This window comes from Abramis brama, assembly GCF_963993115.1.
Source record: "Abramis brama genome assembly, chromosome: 20".
Taxonomy (NCBI): Eukaryota; Metazoa; Chordata; class Actinopteri; order Cypriniformes; family Leuciscidae; genus Abramis; species Abramis brama.
The window spans coordinates 16,728,186-16,753,330 of NC_139982.1; the positions used below are offsets into that span (position 1 = coordinate 16,728,186).

General features: G+C 36.2%; 1 protein-coding gene across 4 annotated transcripts; it reads right to left on the reverse strand.

The window, feature by feature from the left end:
• Positions 1–1,220: 1,220 nt before the first annotated feature.
• On the reverse strand, positions 1,221–24,346 carry cep152 (centrosomal protein 152). 4 transcript variants are annotated; one of them, XM_084094113.1, is made up of 29 exons: positions 24,211–24,346; positions 23,834–23,929; positions 18,147–18,256; positions 16,979–17,036; positions 16,525–16,857; positions 16,284–16,446; positions 15,515–15,655; positions 15,016–15,155; positions 14,693–14,893; positions 14,453–14,600; positions 13,008–13,099; positions 12,741–12,904; positions 12,429–12,642; positions 12,253–12,348; positions 11,150–11,280; positions 10,931–11,059; positions 10,706–10,841; positions 9,791–9,976; positions 9,296–9,568; positions 6,926–7,057; positions 6,507–6,841; positions 5,452–5,641; positions 5,222–5,285; positions 4,979–5,134; positions 3,735–3,828; positions 3,573–3,655; positions 2,491–2,647; positions 2,298–2,404; positions 1,221–2,181 (listed from the first exon to the last, which is right to left on the reverse strand). In XM_084094113.1, the coding sequence occupies exons 2-29, from the start codon at positions 23,918–23,920 to the stop codon at positions 1,403–1,405; spliced, it is 4,899 nt and encodes a 1,632-aa protein (XP_083950239.1). In that variant the 5' UTR covers positions 23,921–23,929; positions 24,211–24,346; the 3' UTR covers positions 1,221–1,402. The 4 variants fall into 4 exon arrangements, with proteins under 4 accessions (XP_083950239.1, XP_083950240.1, XP_083950238.1 ...); XM_084094114.1 differs by having other exon boundaries at positions 4,979–5,131; positions 23,834–23,949; positions 24,211–24,332; XM_084094112.1 differs by having other exon boundaries at positions 23,834–23,949; positions 24,211–24,332.
• Between the last annotated feature and the right edge of the window lie 799 nt (positions 24,347–25,145).

Here is a 25,145-nt window from a genome sequence, read left to right on the forward strand (position 1 = left end):
AATATTACAGCCTGTCGATATTTAACTTGCTGGAAGAACATAGTAAATAAATTATGACTTGATTGTCAATTTTCCCTTTGAAATGTCAACCCTCTTACCATGATACTGTATAATATTATATAATAATTGATAACTGAAAAGTGGATAATTGTCGAAATATTAGCATAACAATTCTCCGAGAAGCACATTCATAACACGCCAAAGAAAACTGTTACCATTATCTGAACCTATATATGAAATGTTTATTTAGTTTGAGATATCATGTTAATATGCAAATCATTAACACTTAAATATATTATTTGACAGATATTATATGATGTTTATATCAGTATATATTGTAGATAATTGTGAATAATTTAAAGATTCAATTTCTATAATGTGTCCTTGTTACAACCACATTTTTCCTCATTTAAAGAAATGAACTTTTCTATAAATTATATTGTCATAACTTTATTTTTCCAAGTTAACTATTAGAAAAGGAATGTTAAAGTTGTCTTTTTTTCATGATGTGATGATTCTTAAAAGAAATACTTGGTAGCACTATGTTAAGAGTCATTGTTACATGTGACTTACTATAGTAAGTAATAACAGGGCACCTTAAAATAAAGTGTAACCAAATACTTCTCACATACACGTTTAGAATGAAATGAGTGAATAAAATATGACTGAATTGCCTGATTTCCCGTCAAAATGTAACCCTGTTTCTATGATTAAAAGAGGCTATTATATAAATATTAGCATTATGATCCAAATCTTCACTGTAACCTGTCAACCCTGTTACCTTTATCTCAGTCATATATAATGTATTTAGAGATAATATTAATGAATACAATTTATTAACACTTAAATACATTATTTGCCTGCTATTCATTCGAGTTATAGAATAGTGTATACGTCTGAGTGTATATTTGATAATTGTCTAATATTTAAAATCGAACAAAAAATAATTACCTCAGCTAAGCAAAAAAAGGCTAACTAACCATTTCGTAGAACGACCCAGATGACGTTTAATATGCGCTCGATTTCATCTTTGACCTCATCTTATCTGGCACTGGACTTTGATTGGAGGCACAATCCTTATCCTGTAAGGATAAACTGCAGTCAGGTGTCAGGAATATAAAATCACTTATTAACTGTCACTGTGTGCCTTGTGTTTTATGATGGTTTGTTTAGTCAGTGTGAAAGAAGATAAGAACGAAAATAAACAGTTTGATTAATATAAAATGATGTTGTTTTATTAAGTTAAAAGATAGCAAATTCATGCACTGACAGCACAACTGCTAAGACGAGTACAAAAGACATTTGGCTCAAACAAGTAAAAAACACATTGCACAAGGTTAACTGAGACTGCAACTCTTTTAAATACAAAGAATATTTGCACATGCACAAACAAATCGAAATGTCATTCCTGAAGCAGTGCCAACGGGCTGTCGAACCCACTGTCCTGCTGACGCACTTTCAACTCTGAAAATAAGCTCTTTGGATGCATTTTCCAGACACCATGTCCCTCAGATCCAGGGATTGGCTCTCTGTGTTTATTTGTTCTTCTGTCCACACACACGCTGGGTTTAGAGTAAGACGGAGGTTGAACGATCTCTTTGTATATCGTAACATCAGAGTCGCCGATGGATCTTCCAAAGTCCAAACCACCCAAGGACGGGCCGTTCAATGAGAAAGGCTTCCCAGGCTCAGGATAGGAGGACGTCAGGTGAATGTTGTTCATGAAGTTGGAGCCGTTACTGGTTAAACTCCAGTCACTCTGTCCATCATCCCGAACAGGCGCTTCTTCAATCAGGAATGATTGACCGGCTGAAGGTTCTGCTCTTCCGGACTCAAAGCCCTCCATGAACATTTCCCTGCTCTGCTTTCTCAGCGTGATATTAGGCGTCCTGACATCGCTGTTAAAAACACTGTCATGAAAGTGTGTGTGTTTCTGAGTTACCTGACCAACCGTAAGAGGGTCTTTAGATCCACAGATCACTGCAGACTTCAGGGAATCTGGTTCAAAGCCTTTAGGTTTGAGACCTGTCTGTTTAGCCGTCATGGATGCATAATTTGTGTCCGTTGGGCAGAAGATCTGATGGATCCGTTTGTCCTTACCATCCTTGTGGGCTTCAGCTCCGTGTATCGCAGCACCCAGCACTTTAGCAGGAGAGCCAGTGTCTGTTTTGTCTGATCCACCTAAGCAAAAATAAATGTTCACAGTATAAAAGTACCGTAAAATTGCCATATCATGCTAATAATGAAGACTTGCGTAAAATTTCTTTACAAATCTTGAACGAACGCTCAAAGCATACCTTGAGAGTTCTGTGTTCTTGAAAGCTTGCGTTTGGACACCGGGGTCTCGAGGACTTTGGCCATGGCGGCCAGTTTGCTGGCAGCATTTATGATCTTCTTCTCTGCTCTGGAGAAAGAAAAAGTGCAGAATGAAGAGCAGAGCAGAGTAAGAGTAAGAGTAAGAGAGAGGAGATCATCTGTGCGTCTCCATACCCCGCGGCCTGGCCTCCGTCGTCCAGCAGCTCCTGCAGGCAGGTGAGGTAGTACCTGCGCATCCGTCGGGCCGTGTCCTGCCTCTCCCTCAGGACCTCAGTCCTGATCAGCTCTGCCGCCCGCTCTTTACTCTCCTGCAGGTAACGCAGCATGTCGCCTACAAACGTATTAAATAAAATCCGAGTTGAGGGAGCTACTTTATTAACTGTTAGCTTCGGTTTCAAAGTAGTTAAACTGCAGACAAGCCCTTTTAGTAGTTAGCTACTCTACAAGTCTGGTAGGGTGTAGGTAACTACCAAGCGGCAACCTCCCTGTCTCTCTCTTGAAACCAACATGGAAGTGAATTAAACTGCAATTCATCAACTGGCCACTTGAGGCTGGATGCAGAAGTGAGTCAAATCTGTATCTCCCCCATGTTAAAACGCCCAACTTTACAGCAGAAAGAAACATGTTTACAGCCTGGAGCAAAAAGTGGCTTTGGTCTATACAGCTAATTTTGCCCTTCATGACAAATGTGAGTGGGGAGAATTTTTTTATAAATCATCCGTTTAAATTATATTAAGCCTTAAATTTCTGCATAATTAAGGGTGTCCACACCCTTTTTTGAGTGACAGGTGGATTCCGGCTGCTGTGGTCATTAGTCATCATTAGCCGTTTGTCTGCTGTCTGTTAGCCGTCACGTTACCTCAGTTCATTGTCTGACTGTAAAAATAAATAAATTCGGGAGTGACGCGCTGCCAAGATGGCGACAGTCAGCAACGCCCACTTTAGGCTTCAGAAACGGTCTTCAGAAACCTACGGGTGACGTCACGGACACTACATCCATATTTTTTTACAGTCTATGGTAACTACATTCAAACTACTCAAGCGTGTAAAAATAACTTTATAAAATAAATAATTGATCTAAACATATCTATTACTGTAAAATCTAGACCATTTTAAAAATAATTTAGTTGTGTTGCTGCAGTACTTAAAAATTTGGTTATTCCCCAACACTGGTCTTATTGAAGAACATGTTTTTTTAATGAGGAATAAAATTGGATTAGTTCTGTAAAACATCAGTATAGAGGCCTTGCACTCACCTCTGATTTTCTCCACTGCGTTCATGTATTGCTCCTTCATTTCCTCAAGTCCTGCTTGAAGATTCTGCTGGCTGACTGAACCGCTGAAACATTGATGAAGACTGTTAGTGTCTAAGACCCGCTGCTCTTATGAAAGAAAACAAACTTGAAGTGTTTACAAACCTTGAATGTGCTTCTGCATTTGAGGATTGTTTCAGTTCCTCAAGGGCTTTGAGATGAGCCTGCTGCTCCTTCTGCAGGGCTGCCTCCTGCTCATCTGATTTGACATGAAAAAAACAACGATAAAAAAAAAAAAAAAGTCTTCTCCCACATGCCATTTGCTTCTTATGAGGGTCCATTTGTGCCAATCAATAATAATGTTACGTCCCTGTGGGTGTGCCTGAATATTTTCCTCCTTCGCTCCCTGTCATTCTCTTAGGCTCACCCCATTGACTGCTATTGGCCTGAGCAGCTGTCAATCATCATTAACCTGCATGACATCACTGCTCTTGCAGCCAATCAAGTTTAAATAGCACGCCAGAATGAACGCATGCTAGTCGTCTTTGACTCTAAACGAGCAACAGCGAAAGCAAACAAGGTGAATTTAACCTTTGCTAGTGCTTGTTATTATTGTGACAGTGTTTGCTTGTACCGTTTTGTCTTGTCATCTTGCACCTCATCCAAACTTTGTTACTTTTGTAATCATTCTGATGTTGATTGTTTCTCCATATACCGGAGAAAGTGAACAAGTAAGACGTCACATGACATACATTGTCGAACACTTAGAGTTGTTGATGTATTAGACACACTAGGTTAGAAGTTAGTCTTGGGTTTTGTTTTGTTCTTTTCTCTCCTCTGGCATCGCTCAAATTCCTTTTCCCTTGGGTTTATTTTTGTATTGATTTGTTTTTGTAAATTTTGTAAAGTTTGTTTTCTCTTTGTGTATTTATCTATCATTTATTTATCATTATTATTTCTCATCTCTTGTATACTTTTCACCTACTTTTCAAAAAAATAAATTCTTTTGGCATTATTTATGCTTGCGTGTCTCTTGCGATCCCCACATACCATTACAATTATCACAAACTAAATGTCACCCCTTCCAACCCTAGACAGAATCAGGGGTTCAAATACATTTGGTAATCAAATATATTAGCTGAGAAATTAATCAATAAAAAAATAAAATAATCTATTACTGTAGGAACCCAAAGAAAAATGTGTGATTTTAGACACTTTATAATTGACAGTTTCATTGATTTATGGCTTTAGAATTGATAACTTATTTTTCATAATTATTTTACATCATATTATAATTTAAAACGAATAATACTTGATTAATTGACTAAACCCAAATAATTGACTGATATCTGAAAATGTTTAGTGAGAGGCATGTGTCCCCATAGTGTCTAACATTGAGGATCTCACACCTTTCATCTTCTGCAGGGTGCTTTTGTGCTCTCGAACGCTCTTCTGGAGCTGGCGGCAGGCCTTTTCTAGATGTCTCTGGAGCTCTTGATTCTTCTTCTGGAGTTTGGCCAGAGGCTCAGTGCATTCCCCCTGCTTCCTCTGGGCCGTTAGACCTGCTGCAGGGCGAGGAACCGGTGAGGAGGGAAGAGGTACTGATTCCAGCAGTGTGTGTGTGTGTGTGTGTGTGTGTGAGAGGGCCTTACCGATCTCTGCCTCGTGACGCTCCCGGGTTTCCTTCAGCACACGTCTCAGCTTGTCTTCGCTGCTCTGAGGTGTGAGAGACATTAAATATTTCATGTGTTTCACCGATGATCTAGAGACTGCATAAATATGATTACTGTGTACGTATAATAAAGAACAGAGAACTCTGTGGGTGTGGCCGTGTTCATTACAGTGACACAGCATTTCTAATAGTGTAATGACATATACACACCTTCTTCCACTCCTGCTTGGCTTGGTTGACGGCTTGAGTGAGCGATTCTCTGCAGATCTCCCAGACTCTGGACCGAACGGTTCCTGGCGCACTGCTGAGCTTGTGTTCATCCGGACTGCCTCTCCTCTTCACTCCCTCCTTCAGATCCTCGAGCACCTCCTCCAGCACCCGCTGCCTCTCCTCCTGCAGTCTGCAAAACAACAGTCCTTTTAAACACAGCCTATATTCAGAAGCTCGTACGTTCAGAAGGTTTGTGTTCAGGAGTCAAAAAGTTTGATCCTTTTATGCTCCAATATTGACTTCTATTGATTAAAATTATTTTATAAAAAAGCAGTAACAGTGTATATTTGGTTTTACATTGGTTTACATCACTATAATTTAATTACTATAGAATTAAAAATGTATTTACATAGATCTACAAAATATGTAAATTAAAACACTAAATATTGCTGCTCAATTGAATTACAAATGTTATATGCATCTATTTCAAAATTCTAAAAAAGTATTTTCATATCATTGAACAGCAATATTTAATAAATAAATAAATAATCAACATATGTAGAATTTGATTATTAAAATATGACATCAAATATTTAATCTTTATTATATTATTTATATGCTTTTTTATTGTTAATTAAAACTATAATATATCCTTTTTGGTAAATGAAATAAAGTTGAAATAAAATACAATTTAAATATTAAATAATAAATAAATAAAAATAGTTTAGAAATGTTGAAATAAGTTAAGTATTTAAGTACTTCAATTGAAACAGACATAAAAATAAATTAAATGGACAAAAAAAAAATACATAAATAGAAGCTAAATTAAACTAAATAGAAATATAAAAAATAAACTAACAAAAATGGCAAACAAAAAACTAAATTATTAAAACTTACACTAAAATTTTAATGAAACCTGAAAATATGAATACTACCAATAAATACCAATACATACCATACCAACAGTACATAAATATTACCGGTATATACACTGAAATACACACACATATGCACATTATTAGCAAACCCTCGTAATTATGAAGATTATTATGAACCTGATCTCTTGTTGAGCGCTCCACTCCTGCTCCTTTTCCCTGAGGGTTTTCTGTAGCTCTGCGTCAGTTTGCTCCAGGTTCTGCTCTCTCTGGAGCTGCGCCCTGAGGCGGGACATCTCCTCCTGCTTGTCCAACATCCAGACGTCTCGGGCCGCAGCCAGCTCTGCTTTGATGAGGGCGGCCTGGTCCTGGCATGAGCGCTCCAGTCGGGTGCAGAGAGTAAGCACTTCCTCCTGGAGCTCCCGGTTTCTCCTGTTACACTGCTCCAGCTCGGTGCATCTGGTGCGGAGCGTGTCCTGCCACCTTTCCTCCACTGCCTTGACGGCTGAAGACACCTGGGGTTAGGAGGAGGAGAGTGTTGAGCAACTCCGAAGTTAAATATGAAGAAATGATTTTAGAATGGCCAGTACGTTAAATACCTGTTCCTGGACATGCTGCTGTTGTAGTCGCTCCCATTCATCCTTCTCTGTCTGCAAGCTGCTTTTGTATTCTGGGAGGGAGGTCAAGTCCTGGAGCCATCGAGAACGAGCCCTTGATATCGCTCCTTCAACCTAAGAAATGGCAGAAATTATTTTTAACCCTGTAAAGCCTGACATAGAAACATGAAACAGTTTATTGAACCATTAGATCAAATCTAAACGAAAGCTTACATGTGTAACCTTACATCAAACCTTTATGGCTTGTATGTGTGATAGAAATATTTTATGTAATGGGTATTTTCAACATTAAATGTACAGAGAAACGCAGACTAAGGATGCTCAGGTCAAAGGCCATATATACTTAACCAAAAAGTGCTTAACACAGTAGAACTAACAGTCATATGACTAGCTCAGATCATTACAAACCAATCACCAGAACAAATCACAGTGAAGAAGTGAGTGACATTGATTTTTACTCAACTGTATGATTTAAATGAACATGTATCTTTCTATTCAGGAGACTCACTTGGTTGTTGTGGCTAGTGATCTCCCGGCCGTGAATAAAACTTCATTTCTACAAAGAGCAACTTGGGAGTCGTGTCAGATATATTTTTTTATTGTAAGTATTCAGGGAATTACCTCGAGATACTGTAGTTATTATTTTTAACAACTGCAAGTTGTTTAAATTGTCCGTGGTGACGGTCAGATTAAGTAGGTTGTATTCGTATTAAGAATTTCCACGACATATGTTATAGTGAGAATATGGAGCTCATACTCGAAGATTTAATTCAGAGGCCCAAACGGAGCAAAAACATGCAATTTGGTGCAGATGCCGATATTTATATGGCAAAGATGAAATTCTGATAGCTTGTAATGTAAATCAATGAGATCTTTATAACAACATAACAGATAACTTACATAAAATGCATATAAATATCATATCAGTTGTCACTCTTTATCTCCAAATAACATGTCTTAGTAAGATGCTATTTAAATGCTTAGTTTTATGATCAAAGCTCTGTAGTTTTTATTGTGGGGGGCAGAAACATATAAAGCAATGCAACACAATGATGACAAATAAAAGTTCCTCAAAAGCTTGATGTTCATATTTGATACTCACATTTTAACATGATTTTTTTATATATATATATATATATATATATATCCATGGATAATCAAGTTAAACCCAAGTTGCTTCAGTCCAGTAAGTGTTCATCTTGAAATATTACAAACAATATAAAATGTATTATGTTTACTTTATACAAATCAGTAAAGACTGGTGTACCACAACCTGAAGGGGGACGTTTGTAGAATTATAATAAAAGGCCATTTACTTGTTAAAAATGATAAACCATCAATCAGACGACAGAATGCATGTAGAGGAACGTGTACAAGAGTTACTCTGCAAAGTTGATCATGCTGATCATTTAGAGGCCCTAGACATTTCTATATCAAATATGATACAGTGGGCTTTATGGGGTTAATAATCTGTAGGCATGGGTCATGATGAACTAGTCCATTTTTAAAATATAATATATGTAAATGTAAGGCTGGGTGATAAAATGATAATGATAATTATCACAATATAATTTGATATATTTGATATAAAATGATAAAGGTTTGATAATGTTTATGTGCCAAAAGGCATACAAATACCATAGAAACCATATAGTTACATTTTACTATGATACTGAGGTGCTCTATGCCTGGTTTGACCGGTGGTTATCATGATCGAAATGTGCGATACTATGGAAGACCAATGATTTATTCTAATAAAACTCAAACAGTTACAATATTTACATTTTACCCTATAAAAATTAGGTTGTTTCAGCTTTTCCAGATGTTACTGTTTTTGTTAATGAACATAAATCATCCCAACTCAAGTTACTGCTACTGTCAACTCAAGCTACAATCAAATGTGCATTTCCAAGAGACAAAACATGTAATATTATTAATATTGCAGCCTGCACTGCAAACTGTGCCAAAGATACACAATCAAAGTCAGGCAACACAAACCTGTTTCATGACTTGAAACAATATCACCTGTTAGAACATGCAGAAACTAAGAAATTCATTTTTCTATTAAGATATTTGTTTTATTAAGGAAAAAAAGAATTAAAAAATATTTTGAATAATCTACCTCAGATTTGTAAAATGTTCAATAAAGAGTAGTTTAAAACCACAATCACGGTCTGGTTTCTACAACTTTCACTCAGGAGGAAAAATCTGCCTTTAAACTTTGACATTTATCTTGATAATTATCGATATAGACTGATTCGAAACATTTTATTGTGATCATTTTTTTGGCCATATCGCCCAGCCCTATGTAAATGGTAGTATATAACGTTAAGAGCTGTAAACCTGTCACACCTGGAGCGCTATGTCATCAGTGTGCTTCTGCTGCAGCTCTCTCTCAGCGTGTCGCACTGCTTCCTCCACGGCTCTGGCCTGGGCGGACGAGGCCTCCTGCTGCAGGCTCTCTCTCTGAGCTCTGAGCCGGACCTCCAGGTCCTCCGCTGAAATCAGCTGCCCCGCCGACTCAGACGAGCCGGTCTGACACGCTCCCTCACGGGTGTCCGACAGCCTGGCCTTCCGGACCTCTTCCTCAGCGTCCTGTAATCTCTGAGCCCAGGACTTCTCCAACTAACACAAAGACAGACAGACAAACAAACAAAGAGACAGATGAAACACATACAGCCAAGATGAAATATAAGACAAAAGAAACAAAGCAAACACGTAGACAAAGAGAAAATATAGGAGCATTTGACCTCCATCTGAATGGCACAACAGTGGTATTTAGTAAGATCATGCTGGCTTGGCACAGAGCAGAAAGAACAGTGACGCAAACAGCCCATCATCACTAACCGTCTCCTGCTCCTGCTGCCAGCTCTTCCTGGCCGCTTCCAGCTGCTCTCTGACCTGCAGCTCAATCTCAGCCTGTGTGTGTGTCCTCCACTGGGCTTTGAGCCGAGACACGTCCTCCTGATGCTGACACTCCAGGTCAGACCTCAGTGTCTCCAGAGCGCCCTCACTCTCCTCTCGCCTCTTTAACTACAACACCAACAAACATGATCAAATATCAACGTCTCACACACACACACTTTTGACTCTCAGAAGAGAGTCAGGTCTACCCAGTTAGACAGAAATGGACAATCTAAAAAAATAAAATGAAAAATAAAAATGAAATGGTAAATTTATTATATAAATAAAATAAATAAATAATTAAATCAAATCACAAAAAAATGTTTTATAAACAATTAAAATGTAATTATAAAAAATAAACAAATAAAAAATGAAATTATTTTATAAATGAATAACAAATTACTCAAATAAACAAATGTAAATTAAACAAATGAATACATTTAACTTGAAAGTGAATTAAAAATGGGTTAAAAAAATAATTCAATAAATTACTCAAAAGTAAATAAAAATAAATAAAAATTAAATAGTAAATTATATAAATAAAATAAGTAAATAATTAAATCAAATCACACACAAAAAAATATTTTTTTAAATAAACAATTAAAATGTAATTAAATAAATAAACAAAAAGGAAATTATTTTATAAATTAATAAATTTCTCAATAAATAAAACAAATGTAAATTAAACAAATGAATCCATTTAACTTAAAAAAAAATGAATTAAAAATGAGTAAAAAATGACTCATTAAATTATTTAATAAAAGTAAATAAAATTTTTTTTTTACTTGTATAAATAAATAACAATATAAATAAATATAAATGAATAACTAAAATCAATATTCAGCATCTAGTGCTTGCCTCAATTTCTTTCAATCTCTTCTCTTCTTCAAGCTTGTTTTGGAGATTTTCCTCCAGCTTGTCCTTCTCTTTGCAAACAGAAATGTAGCATTCCTGCACAGCTAACACCTCCTGACTGAGATCAGCCAGCTTTGACCTGTGGAAAGTCAGCGGTTGTGCTTTATAAAGGCTGTATTGTAATCCATCATCAAGTAATAGACTGGTTGTATGTTAAAGGTGAAGTACTGGAGCTGTTGTGTGTGCTGCAGATGCTGGCTGGCGAGTTGCTCTATGTGAGCCGTGTGCTCTTGCGTGAGCTCCTCACGGACACGATGCACCACATCATCCCTGTACTGCTGCTGAGTCCGCTCATATCTGCACACACAAAGCATTTCAGATATGAAGCTCCACAGACGGTGCGCTAGCGTCAAATGAACTCTCAATCAGAATGAATGAATCTGTGACCTCTCTTCTGCTTCCTGTTTCTCCTGGTCCAGCTCCTGGATCATCTCTCTCATCTTGGTGCAGAGCTCAGAGTTGGCGGCCTTCACCTTCTCTTCACTCTGCTTCAGATCCTGATTCCTCTTCTCCAGAGCCTGAAGTTCACAATAGAGACGGGTCAGGATGGTCCAACAACTAGCTAATTAAACAATGACTTCTTTTAGAACAATTAGATCAAGACCAGTGTTATTGTCGTATTATTTTAAATTATTTAGAATTAGATTTTTTTTAAGTTTATTTTAAGTTTTAGTCATTTTGCTGTGCTTTCGTCTTTTACATTTTTTTTGTTCAGCTTTAATTTCTTTTTAAATTGCAGTTTTAATAATGTCAGTACTTCAACAAACTCCAAGGCAACATTTCTCATTTATATTTTTTTAAGTTTATTTTGGCTTTATTTCAATTAACAAAAATTATTTTAATAGTTTTATTTAATGAAAACAACACTTTTCACCCCATCATTTCATGTCTGTATCAATAAATGACAAAAGGCCAAAATATAACAAAATATAAAATACATTTATATTATCACCATTCTAATTTGTTGCTGAACTGAATATTTATATTTTCAATTAATGTTTCGTGATTTTTTTTTATATCAAGGTGAAAGTTTTTGATTATTTTAAACATTTTATCTACATGTTTAGATATTTATTCCTATTTTTTTTATTTTTTTATTTCTTAATTTATTTGATAATAAATGTTTTTTTATTTATATTTAATACATATTTTTTCAAAAAATATTTCTATTTAACTTCAGTTTATTTTATCTAAATGTTTAGAGATTTTTCTCTCTAAACATTTATTTTTACATACATTTATACAAAACATTACATTTATTTTTATTTCAGTTTCAATAGTTTCTCAAACTTAAACTTGAACCAAGGCAACATTTCTAATTTTCTAGTTTAAGTTAAAAATGTCCATCTATAGTTTGTTCTATCTATATTATATTCAGTAAATTATTTCAGTTATCAAAAATGATTTGAAGGATTTCAGTGAACAATAACACTGATCCAGACAGAAAAGTCCTCTAACTTTGTGAAGACCCAACCCGAGGGTGCTCTGACCTCCACTCTCTCCTGCAGGACCTTCCGCTCCTCCTGCAGTCTGACGAGGTCTGTGTGAGGGGTGTCCAGGTGTTTCTCCAAGCTGCTCTCCCTCACCTGTATTAAACGCAGAGCATGTGAGTCTAGCATCCAGCACAGCAGATTGAGCACACAGATTGATCACCTGTAGGTCAGACCTCAGAGTCTCGTGCGGTCCTCTCGGCCTGCTGCATCTGCGTCTGCATCTGCTCAGCTCTGCTCTGGGAGCGTCGCAGCTCCTCCTGCAGCTCAGAGATCTTCAGGCGCTTGGTCTTCAGGTGAACGAGGCAGCGCTGCAACTCGCTCCTCAGCTCTCGCACCACGTCCTCCTTCAGCAGGTCGGAGTCTCCTGCTTCTGCAATCTGAGGTGTGCTGGAAAACAAAGTGTGTAACAAAGTTATGGTTAAGAGATTTTACAATATACAATGCAGCAACGCAGTTTGGATCATTATTGTACAACATAACGTTACCTGTGGATGCGTCCATTTCTCCACTTGGACTTCTTGATACCCAGGTGCATGTAGGACTCAGACAGATGGTTCTCCCAGTCTCTATTAGACTCTAATGAAAGGGCTCCATGTTTAATGGCAGACTCGTATAGATTTATCTGCTCCTTCAGTTCAGTCAACTCTTCCTGTTAAGAGAAGAAACACACGGGCTCTGTTTGTAGCCGTATTAAGGACAGCTTCAGTTTCCCATGAGTTGAAATCCTGTCGAACAGCAGTGGATTGACTGACCTGCAGGGTTTTGTTGATGTCTTCACTGATGGTGCGAGAAGATTGGGTCTGCTGAAGCTTCATCTGTAGCTGGCTCATCTCCTGTACAGAGCCTGCAGAGAACAGAAGATGCTTTGGGAAAATGGTCACCGGCACATGGGAGACCAAACTTCCTCTGAGCGTTCATTAAGAGGACACTGAAAACATGATTTTCCTTTATTTAAAACAAAAGAGTTTTCACTTTAAGAAACCTTATACATTGATTTCTGGGGGGAAATAAAAATGGTACAAAAGTAAAGAATATGGACTCTTTGAGAATAAGAATTAAAAATAAATAAATAAATATAAAATAATTTAGATAGAATTAGAGAAATTAACTGTTTATTTTTTATTATAATACTTTTTTTTTAAATAATAATTGCAATAAAATATTATACTTGACTAATTAAAAAACAACAACAACAACAACAACAACAACAACATAAATATAATAAAATATTTCAAATAATTAATATTTAAAAAAATATAGGGAACATAAGTAAAACATTTTATGAAATTTAAGTGAAGATAAAAAAGATGCTAAAAAATAAAAATAAAAGAATTGAGATAAAACTAAAGAAATTAACTGTTTATTTTTATTATAATACTTATTTTTAAATATAATAATTGCAATAAAATATTATACTTGACTAATTAAACAACAACAACACAAATATAATAAAATATTTCAAATAATTAATATAAAAAATATAGGGAACATGAGTAAAAAATTAAAAAGATAAAAAAGATGATAAAATGTATATTTACTATATTATTAATACTATATTATTTTAAAATATAATAATTGTAATAAAACACTTATTTTTTATTATTAAACAACAACAACAACAATAATAGTGATAAGAATGATAATGATTTAATAAAACATTATTTCAAATAATAATTTAAGGGTAACAAAGAAAGTTAAAAAAAATTTGTTGCTGATTAATTACAATACTTATTTTAAATATAATATATAATATAAAATATTATTTAAAATATGTATATTTTTAAAGAGAACATAGTAGACAAAAATATATATCAAAGTGAAAGGGAAAAAACTAGAACAATTTAGTTTTTTATTATTAATAAATAATAATAACAATAATAATGATTATTATTATGTAGGATTATTTAATAATTTTAATAATAATAATAATAATAATAATAATAATAATAAATAGGATTGTATGTAATCATAAGACAATTTGAAGAAACCCAACCACCTTCTGGTAAGTTAAATGAAAGTGAAGGTTCCCGGATTCTTAATCGTTGCTCAAATATGTATTTGAGTCATTGCAGTTTAGCTGTAAGGCTTAAACTGTTTTAACTGCAAGAGAAAAAGATTCCTGGCCCATTCGATTACCCATGAGACTCCAGCAATCACAACAGTAAACATAAACAGAAGCACGCGGGATGCCACATACCAGTGTGGAGTAGTTTGGCACACTGCTGCTGGCTCTCCTCCAGGCGCTGTGTGAGGGTGTTGATCACAGAGGCTCGGTCCACCTGATCCTCTTCCCTCTGACGCTCCAGCTGCCGGACCTGATCCAGCAAACGCTGGCCTGCCTCAGCCTGAGAAACACACAGTGTGAGAAACACAGGCCTGCACTGCCCTCTGGTGAACACCGCCTGTATCAGTGTACTCGTATCTACAGGTCTCTGACCTGCTCATTCAGACTCTGTGATTGGGCGTCTAGTTTCTGCTGAAGTGTGAGCAGTCTGGCTTCATACTGCTCCCGGATGGCGGCGGTGTCCCTGTCGTGCTGCTCACGTGTTCGCGTGAGAGTGTCCGAGCGACACAGCTCCATCATCTGCTGCTTCATGCTGTCCATCGCAGCCTCGGCCACACGCTGCTGCTTTACGCTCTGTGTACGTACGCACACGTTTCCTCTTACAAGGGTTCTCACACACTATTTTAACAAGCCCTAAATGCATGATTTAACTTTGACTTGCTCATGTTGTGCATGAGGAAAGCATGAGCTCGTACCTCTTGCTCACGGTCTGTGAGAGACTGAATCTGTTTCTCCAGAGATCTGATTCTCCCCTGCAGCTGAGCTTCTCTCTCTTTCGCCTCCTCTACCAGAGCGCTGGACTCCTTCAGTGATACCGTCAGTCCGTCCTTCTCGTCTTGATGAAAACAAACAGTATTAAAACCAATGAGACCCAAACTGTTTACAGCTGGTATTAAGATGCGTTTTGGTTTCGTGTATAATTTCAATATCCAAAGTTTTTAATTAAAACGTATGTATTCTAATAACATTGTAATATGCAAAACTTTTAAATGTTTTCACATTCACTCATTCATGAGAAATTAATCATCAGATAAATAATTTATAAAAAAATAAAAAAAAATAAGTTATGACTGTAAGCTTACTGGCTCAAAACTGACCCAGAATATAAAAATAGTATACAATTTTTGTTATGCATTATAAGGGCTAATACCTTTTTGAAGCTCATTTCAGAGCTGAATATCTTATAAATCTGACCTTTGACGATGGCGAACTGGTGCTCCAGATATCTCATCCTCCTCCTGCAGTCCTCTAGTTTCTGCTCCAGCTCCTCGATCTGTCTGGATTGAGCTCGGTTTAAAATCTGCAGCTGCGACAGCTGCTGGCCTTCTGATGTATCTGAACATCATTCATACAACACACTTCAGTATCCTAAAATACTGCTAACATAGTCTTTACAAATATCTGTTTTTAATCAATTTTATATTATATTAATTATACCACAGTTTAAAAGTTTGGGGTCAGTAAGGTTTTTTTTAAAGAAATGAATCCTTTAATTCATCAACAGTGAAAGTAAAGACTTGCACTTGGATCTTGGCTAATTTCATTGTTACAAAGGATTTCTATTTCAAATAAATGCTGTTACTTTCTCCTCATCAAAGACTCCTGAAAAAATAAATCTGTAACGGTTTCCATAAAAATACTAAGCAGCAAAAATTGTTTTCAACATTGATAAGAAATGTGTCTTGAGCAGCAAATCATCATATTAGAATGATTTCTGAAGGATCATGTGACACTGAAGACTGGAGTAATGATGCTGAAAATACAGCTTTGATCACAGGAATAAATTATATTTTAAAATACATCAAAACAGAAAACAGTTATTTTGAATTGTAATAATATTTCACAATATTGCTGTTTTTACTCCAAATAAATGAAGCCTTGGTGAGCAGAAGAGACTTCTTTCAGAAACCTTAACTCTTACTGACCCCAAACTGTTGAACAGTAGTGTATAACGGTCTCTCACTCTGTGCTGAGTGCAGGAAGTCCCTCTGAAGCTGGTCAAAGTGGCCATTCTGACTGCTCACTTGAGGATTGAACATCTTCGGCTGATTTGGAGGTTGATGTGGGTGGTAACTGGCCTTGTAGTGGCCAGTGGGTTTGTTCCCAGCTCCTCCATTATCAAAAACCTTCAACAAATGTGCAAAATTATAAATTGGCCAAACAATTTTTAATAAACGAAGTAAAGATCGGCTGCAGACATTCACCTGGAAGCGGTTTCTGATGTCGTTCTGCTCTCCATGGCCCTGGGCCTCGTCTCCCTGGTAAACTGCCCCGTGATGAAGAGCGTTATGAGTGTACGCGTCCTGCTCCGGCCCGTCCCCAGTGGAGAAGTCGGTGGCGTGGGACTCGTCCGTGCCTGCGGCTGAGTGTGCATACTCTCCTCTCTGGTACTGGTACTGTCCGTCCTGCGGGTCCCAGCCGGCAGGTAAATGTTCTGTCCCGGTCTGGAGGTGATGAGGGTGACTGTTGGTCTGAGACGTGTGACTCCTATAACTGTAGTCCTCATGATAAGAGCCTTGATCGTGCTCTTCATATTGCTGTAACACATGCAAGAAAAACAAACTTGTTATAGGATATTACATGCACCAGCTGTAATTTAGTTTTACATGACCGTTTTCCTCCTTTCAATGACCCTCTGAATGAAACGGATAAACTCACTTCCTCATGGGAAGGTCTTGGATGCTCCCATTGTGGCACATTCCAGGCTTGCTGCGGTCTGAAAGACAAACAGACAACCCAATACATTTATGTACAGTATGTTTTATTAAACAGGTATTTGAGTTAAGTGTTGCATAAGGGTGTTTTGATCACATGTCGGCTGATAACTAAAGCAGATATAGGTCTATATGACATTACTCTATTTCATTTAAAGATAGTAAATAACACATGCATAATTTCTGCAATTAAATTTATATTACACAATATTTTACTAAAATGTAAAAATAATTTGAAATCGATAATTTATCTATAAAATAAACAGATTTATACTTCAGATGGAAACTTCTTGGTTCTATAATCCTATTAGTTTCATAAATAAATAAATGAAAAACAAGAATAAATACAGCAAACATTTGAACCAGACGTGCACTCAGTAAGTCTGGGAAGTCATGCACCGTCAGTGTTGGGTGTAATGCATTACTAAGTAATCTAACTAATCATTTACTTACTTTTCCCTTGAAAAACTAAAGTAAGGGTTTACTCTTAACTTTTCTGTAATTAATTACAGTTACTTCTCATGTAATTGCATTAAATACTGTAGAATCTATAGAACAATTCTATATAAAACAATAGTGGATTTAACATCAAAATTTGACGTGTAATGTTAACATGTATGCTTTAATGTAACCTTCTCTCTTGAAATACTCTGGTCAGTTCAAGAATGATTTATGCAATTTTATATTATTTATTTGAAAGAATTAAAGAGCAGTTTCATGTCTATCCTTGGTTGAGGTTGATATAGGATTTAGTAAGTAAAAAAGTAATCAGTAATGCAGTTTATATTCAGGCTGCGCACAACATCTAACAATATGAACTGCAAGTTTATGAGGTTTTTGAGTCAGTAAATGTTTATTAGATATTATAATGTTAAATATATTAAAATGGTGTTTTCTGAATGCCGACAAATTATTAGAACAGTAAACTAATGAAGATGGAGAACGAGAGCTCTTGTGTGTCTTGTGCGCTCAGCCGCTGGGACAAAATAAAAGTCCTGCTTCCAACACTTATCGGCCATTCAGAAAAATGGATTGGCTGATACAGAGAACTTGAAAAATAATGATAATATACCGTGGCGATATATCAGTAAAGCACTAGTTTTGGTATGTACCTGTTGTTGTCTTCCGGGTGACTGCAGGTGGAGCGGTGGAGCTCAGGTGAGGAGCAGTCACCACTGTCATCCAGCATATCATCAGGGAGATCAGTCAGGAGCTTGTGGAGCTAAAACAAGAAACACATCATTCAGAACCGTAGCCATGAGGCTTTTTCACCTCTGCCAGACTGTTAAGGCGCAAGGTCTTCTCGGGTCCACTTGGATGCGAAAACCCAAGGTCAGACTGGAGATATTAGTATCACATGACTGCTATTAGTAGCTTTGGATCTTGGCTAATTTTAACTTAATGTGCTTTTACCGAATCGACCTCAATTCTTTTAAAATATGACAACTTTGCTTTATTAGTTAACAATATTTTACTATTTAAAACCAAATACATATCAATAATTCTATGACAATGTTGTAATCGGTGTTTGGTCCAGGTAATCTGCGCTCTGCAGTGCCCGAGCCATTCAAGAGGAGGAGTGTTGTTGGGATTAGCTTTTTAATATCAATTTAAATGGAAATTTCCTTGTCATATGAAGTAAAACAAAGCTAAATACAGTTGATTCCAAACTAATCAAATAAATTAAATTAATAAAAATTAAACTATAACTGTATTTCCTCAAACAAAACAATTTGTGAAAGTCAGAAAAAAAGACATTCTGTGCTATTCAGACCAAATCTTTGTGAGTTTTTGACCATGACAACTTTCTTTGCTTGGTATTTAAAATCAGCAGACATCAATACAACATTGAGTTTAAAGGGAAACACTGAAACTATGAGAAACGAAACAAGCATGTGCAAGCAACCGATCAGCGCAGGGCCCGTAGCAACCGTTTACAAAAACACACCCGCCCGGTTACAGACACGCTGAACTCTCACACCAACACATGGCCCTGAGGCCTCTTAAAGGAGCCTAGCACACTTAACTTTCAGCAACTCACCATAAAACAGATCAGAGGACAGACAGTCAAACTCACCCTCCATAACTCCTGCTGGATGACTCGCACATCCTGAAACGTTCCCTCGGAAATGAAACTTTCCCGCATTTACACTCCTACGACAGCTACAGCAGGAGCTCTTGGACTCAGTGACATACTGAAGGAGTATTGTGTGCAATGCTGGATATCAGCAGTGTGAGTCATATGAGAAAAGAAAGCAGAAAGCAGAGGAACTAAGCAATCCTCGTTGGTCCAGGCTGAGGTCGGCCCATTGTGGGGGTCAGTATATATACGCTTCAGTTAACTGGAGCAGAAACATTCCTCCTCTGATGGACAACAAAGACAAACAGCCGGTGAAAATGACAGTGCATGTGATGCACATCAAAATCGATGGTTCCATTCGCCTCATACTATTACTTTCCGATTCTAATCCATATGAAAAGTGGCTACAATTTCTCCCTCCATTCAGTGCAAATGTGACCCAGAGACAGACTCTCTCATTATCTCTCAGTTAAGAGCTCTGAGTATGTAGGGCAGTGGAAACACAGCAAACACACCTGACCTGACTGCATTGCACTTGCACCAATGGCAGCCAATGTTCATTCATGGAGCTGATAGCTGTGAGGTGAGTCAGAACACACATGTTTCTGATTGGAGAAGATCTGCCCTTTAAAAACAAACACGGTTACTGCATGTGACTGAAAACCGAGGAATCTTTAACTACTAATATGAATAACCACGAGGGAGTCTTATGCAACAAATGTGGGCCGGGTGACTACAGTAAAGGTCAGCTGGAAGGCCCTATTTTTTGCTAACGCTGAAACAAAAATCACAAGAAAACACTAAATCTAACTCTTCCATTTCTTACAGCACATATTAATGGTTACAGTGCATGCAGGCCATATCACATGATTTTACAGACAGAAGGACCTGATCAGCATTACAGTACCCAATATTGAAGACACACAAACATGATCAAATATCTGTAAGCTTTGAGGTCTTTTCTAAAAGCTGTCAGAATAACTTTTAGTAGATATAAAAATTAAAAATGTGTTTGCTTTCCAAAAACGCATGTATAAGTATATGTATGTATATTTATTTATTTATTTATTAACATATCTTTATTGCGAGGATTAACCCCTTGAGATGAAACATCTCGTTTTCGAGGGGGTCCTCCAGTACATCAAAGCAAAAAAGAACCAAAACAGCAGAGCAAATATCACGGTCAAAGACAGCACAACAAAACACAACAACACACACACACCAGCTCACAATGCTCAACCCCACCCCACCCAACACGAACCCCACAAGTGACATGACAGAAAAACAACCACATGACTAGCATTGCACAAGGTCAAGGACTAAGAGGAACACAAATAACAATAATAAATAAATAAAAAATGAGGACATAAAAAATGAGAAATAGTAAACACATGACCAATGAAGTCCAAGGTCAAACAAACAAAACTAGAAACAACTGTAAGTGAAGTTAAAGAACGGATAGAAAATGGAAGATTATTCCAATCATATGGAGCCTTAAAACAAAATGCGTATTTCCCTACCTGTCTTTTAACTCTAGGAACAACAAAAAAGATCTGATCATTGTGTCGCAGGCTGTATAGCGAATTATAAAGCACTAAGTGTTGCTTGAGATAAACTGGATAATTAAAGTAAAAACTTTTAAAAATAAACTGTAGCCAGTGATATGTATATAGATTTGCTGCTTGCTATTGTTAGTGGTACATGGTATTTTTAGGGTGGAGACTCATAATAGACATAAATCTTATTTGACATAGGCTATGCGCCTGAACACAATATGATGTTATGAATACATTTGTTTATATATATATATATATATATATATATATATATATATATATATATATATATATATATATGTATATCCCTCAGACGGTCCTCGGTCATTTCTGACCGAAACATTTTCTGTTTTGAATTTCTAAAAATCACAGCTTCATCGGAATGTTATGAAAGTTGGTGACTTTTATGGCATTAGGTATGTGAATACAAAAAAAATTGAGGTCATGATCCGAGCATGCTAAGTGGTCGTAAAAAAAATAGTGACGATTTTGGTCTTTCGGTCAAAAATGACCGACCCATAGGAAATGAATGGGAAATTGACAAAAAACAACAAAATTCTCCGAATTTTTGTGTGTACAATCTACAAATCGGCCTCAATCCTAAAAAAAAGTACACCGCTGTAAAGGGGTGACACTCTACAACATCAAGAGTACAAAAAAGACACACCCACCCACCCACACACACACTTTTATACACATAAACATCAATAAATTTTGATTACAAAAAATCTGTTTTGAATTTTTAAAAATCACAGCTTCATCGGAATGTTACAAAACTTGGTGACTTGTATGGCATTAGGTATGTGCACACACACAAAAAATGAGGTCATGATTCGAGCATGCTAAGTGGTCGTAAAAAAAATAGTCACACTTGTGGTCTTCGGTCAAAAATGCCCCCCATAGAAAATGAATGGGAAATAAAAAAAATAAAAAAAATAATTAAAAAATTAAATATTATTTTACATAAAGTGTTATAATTGAATGAACTGCATTTTTTGTTACAAATTCTGTACAAAAAAAAAAGTAAATGTGTCCATAAACAGCTGGGGAATTCACATGCCTCTCCATAGAGAGCTGTAGATGCCATCTAGTGGTTACACCATGGTTCTACGCTTTCTCTCCATACTCTCACCAGATGGTGCTAATCTGCTTCAAACATTTTTTTTTTTGAAGGCCTAGACTCTATATTAAATTAAAATACTGCATAAATAAAAAATTAAAAAATACATATATTTATATATTTTTTTAAATTCATTTCAATGGCAAAAATAGACCAATAATAAATTCAATAAAATGATCTCAAAATACAAAATTAAAAAGAATAAATATTATAGAACAAAAATAAATTGCATTGGTTTTACTGGGATGGAGGAAGTTTCATTTTTAGGCCTCCGGTCACTTCTGACCGGGAAGGCCCAGGATGTGACTCCGAAACGAAGACCGTCTGAGGGATATATATATATATATACACAACTGTTCAAAAGTTTTGAGTCAGTAAGATTCTCTTCTGCTCACCAAGGCTGCATTTATTTGATTACAAATACACTAAACAGTAATATTGTGAAATATAATTACAATTTAAAATAACTGTTTTCTATTGTAATATATTTTAAAATGTAATTTATTCCTGTGATCAAAGCTGCATTTTCAGCATCATTACTCCAGTCTTTAGTGTCACATGATCCTTCAGAAATCATACTAATATGATGATTTGATGCTCAAGAAACATTTCTTGAAACGACAGCTGTGCCGCTTCATAGTTTTGGGGAAATCATGGTGATGATGATTTTTTCAGGATTCTTTTTATTAATAGAAAGTTCAAAAGTTTCACAAGTTTTTTTTTTTTACATTACAAATGTCTTTACTGTCACCTTTAAATCAATTTAATGCATCCTTGCTGAATATCAATTTCTTTCAAAAAAAAAATTCTTACTAACCCCAAACTTTTGAACGATAGTGTATAATGGGAAGTGTAAGTGTATATGTTTAAATGCAGACACTGGTCACCATTTTCCCTCTTTTTGTTTATCACAATTTAGCATTCTATACGCTTTGCTAGATCGTGCCAAAATGTTAGATCAGATGGATCTCCATGTCAGAAACATCAGATATATCAGATCCGACCCCGGACGCTGAATCCCTGCCAGAAGATATACGTCTTCTATCAGCCCGAGAGTTTGACTGAGTAAGCCAGGGAAGAGCAGAAGCAGGAGACAAAGTGATGATAGATGAAAGATGCATTGTTTATTAATGGAATCACAGGAGTCTATTTCTGATTATATTTTGTAAATCTTAATTATGACATAAAAAGTTGGACACTAACTTTTATGAAATTATGACACTAACATTGTGTCCGAAATCGCATGCTGTCTGAGTAGGCGCAACGTTTAAATTTACTTCCTGATCGTTAAAAGTATGTTCTGTTTAGTATCAATAAGGGTAGTATGAATGAAATTCTGATGTACTACATCCGCCATGTTGTTACTGTCACGTGACCTACCAGCCTTCACTGCCATTCATAAATCTTCTCCCGCTGAATGATACAAAGGTCTTGTATTTTTGTGAATGTTTTTTTTTTTTTCATGTGCGTGTTCTTTGCTCGCCTGGCTTCAAAGTGTATGTTGTATTGTTCTGTTGTTTAAAGCCTAATAATAGTTTTGTTTTTTCAAATCCTCTCCCGTGGCCTCATGGGACAGTAAAGTGTCTATCGAATGTGCTCTTCAGAATCTCACCGGATGTAGTCGGTCATCCGGGGACTTTTCACCTACTGTTTTTCGAACACTATGTATTCAGACATACTACTGTGTTGGCGTACTGTTTTCACATACTACATAGTAGGAAAGTATTTGATTGCGGATGCAGCATAAGTCATATTTATAAAGCCTAAACTGTCAAAATTATGACATAAACAGTGAATTTCGACAATAAGTCGAGGCTTCCATTCATAATATCACTGACAGGTCTAATTTAAAAAATTTAATCTACTAGATTAAAATAACCAGCCCTTGATGTTCATGCACACAATTTATCAGATTGTTTTTGTGTGTGTGTCTGCAGTATGCATTTCTCTCCTGATGACAGATGCCAGTTTAGTGAGTGAGTGTGTGTATGTGTGTGTGTATTACTGTGAAATAACTGCAGTGTTCAGTAACGGGACAGTTACCTCTTGTTCTCTGGCATAGTCTTCCTGATCATACTCCTCTTCCTCCTGCTGGGTCTGTAAAGCAGCACTGTCGAAATCAATGGACATCTTGCTGACCTGAGAGGAGACACACACACCTGAGACGAGACACACACACATCTGAGACAGGAAATAACCAGAAACCACTTCATTTAACCAGTCCAACTCATAACAAAACGAAACCAACTGCTTTCCAATATGCTAGTGCGTATGTAACGTTAGCATCATAAAACATTGTTAATACTATATATTTATAGTTTCTCTGCAACCCATAACAAATTATTCGGACTGTCGCAGCAGAAATGTATTTCATTTAGCACTATACAAACGGTATTTGTGTTTAAATAGTCTCTTCTTACCTTTAAAGTCTTTCAAAAGTCGCCGCAGTGCTACATTAACACAATAATCCGAAATAAAGTGCTTCTATGAGGAACATTACAGTGTCTCGGTGACTCACAAGCTCAATATTGATTTGAAATGACACGAGCATGATAAATAAACGGCCAGCGAATGTCTGTTCAGCCGTTACGTTACAGAATCAGATGGTAAAACTCGTTTAATGCGGACTAAAAGCGATATTACAGCAAATATAGTGATATAGTATCTGTCCATTGAAACATGGCGCTCTAAACAGCGGCAAAAGTCCTGGATTCTGATTGGCTGACGGGAGGGTCGACGTCACGTGAACGTAACAGCCAATGGTTACGGCATATCAAATGTCAATCAAAATTACACCTCTTTTTGACAGAAATGTATTTCTCAATCACGGAAATATATTATTCATAATAAAAGTAATAGTAGAAATAATAACATTATTACATATTTTTTTAGGTTGCATCTACAATTTATAAGGATTGTGTGTGTTCATGTAATATTTATATTAGCATTAAATATAAAATAAAATTATTGGAAAGTTCCAAAACATGCAAACGTAAGTGAAATCCCATTGTAATTAATTCTTAATGATATTTTGTTTATAAAATTATATAGATATTGTATATACATTTTATATATGTAGGCTATAATTTTCTTATATACTTTATATTATACATTGTTTACATAAGTTGTTTAAAATGTAATAGTTTTATTGTTAAATGCCTAAACTTACAAATGTATGTGAAACCCCATTGTACTTAATGGGATTGGTTATTCCAGCTGAGGACTTTAGGCCGTATAGTGTATGCATGATATTTTCTGTGATCTGATTAAGAAAATGAATGAAGTTGAAATATTGTCTGTATATGAAAGCTGTATAATGTTGGTCTGTGTTATTGAGATAAACTTCATTGCTTAT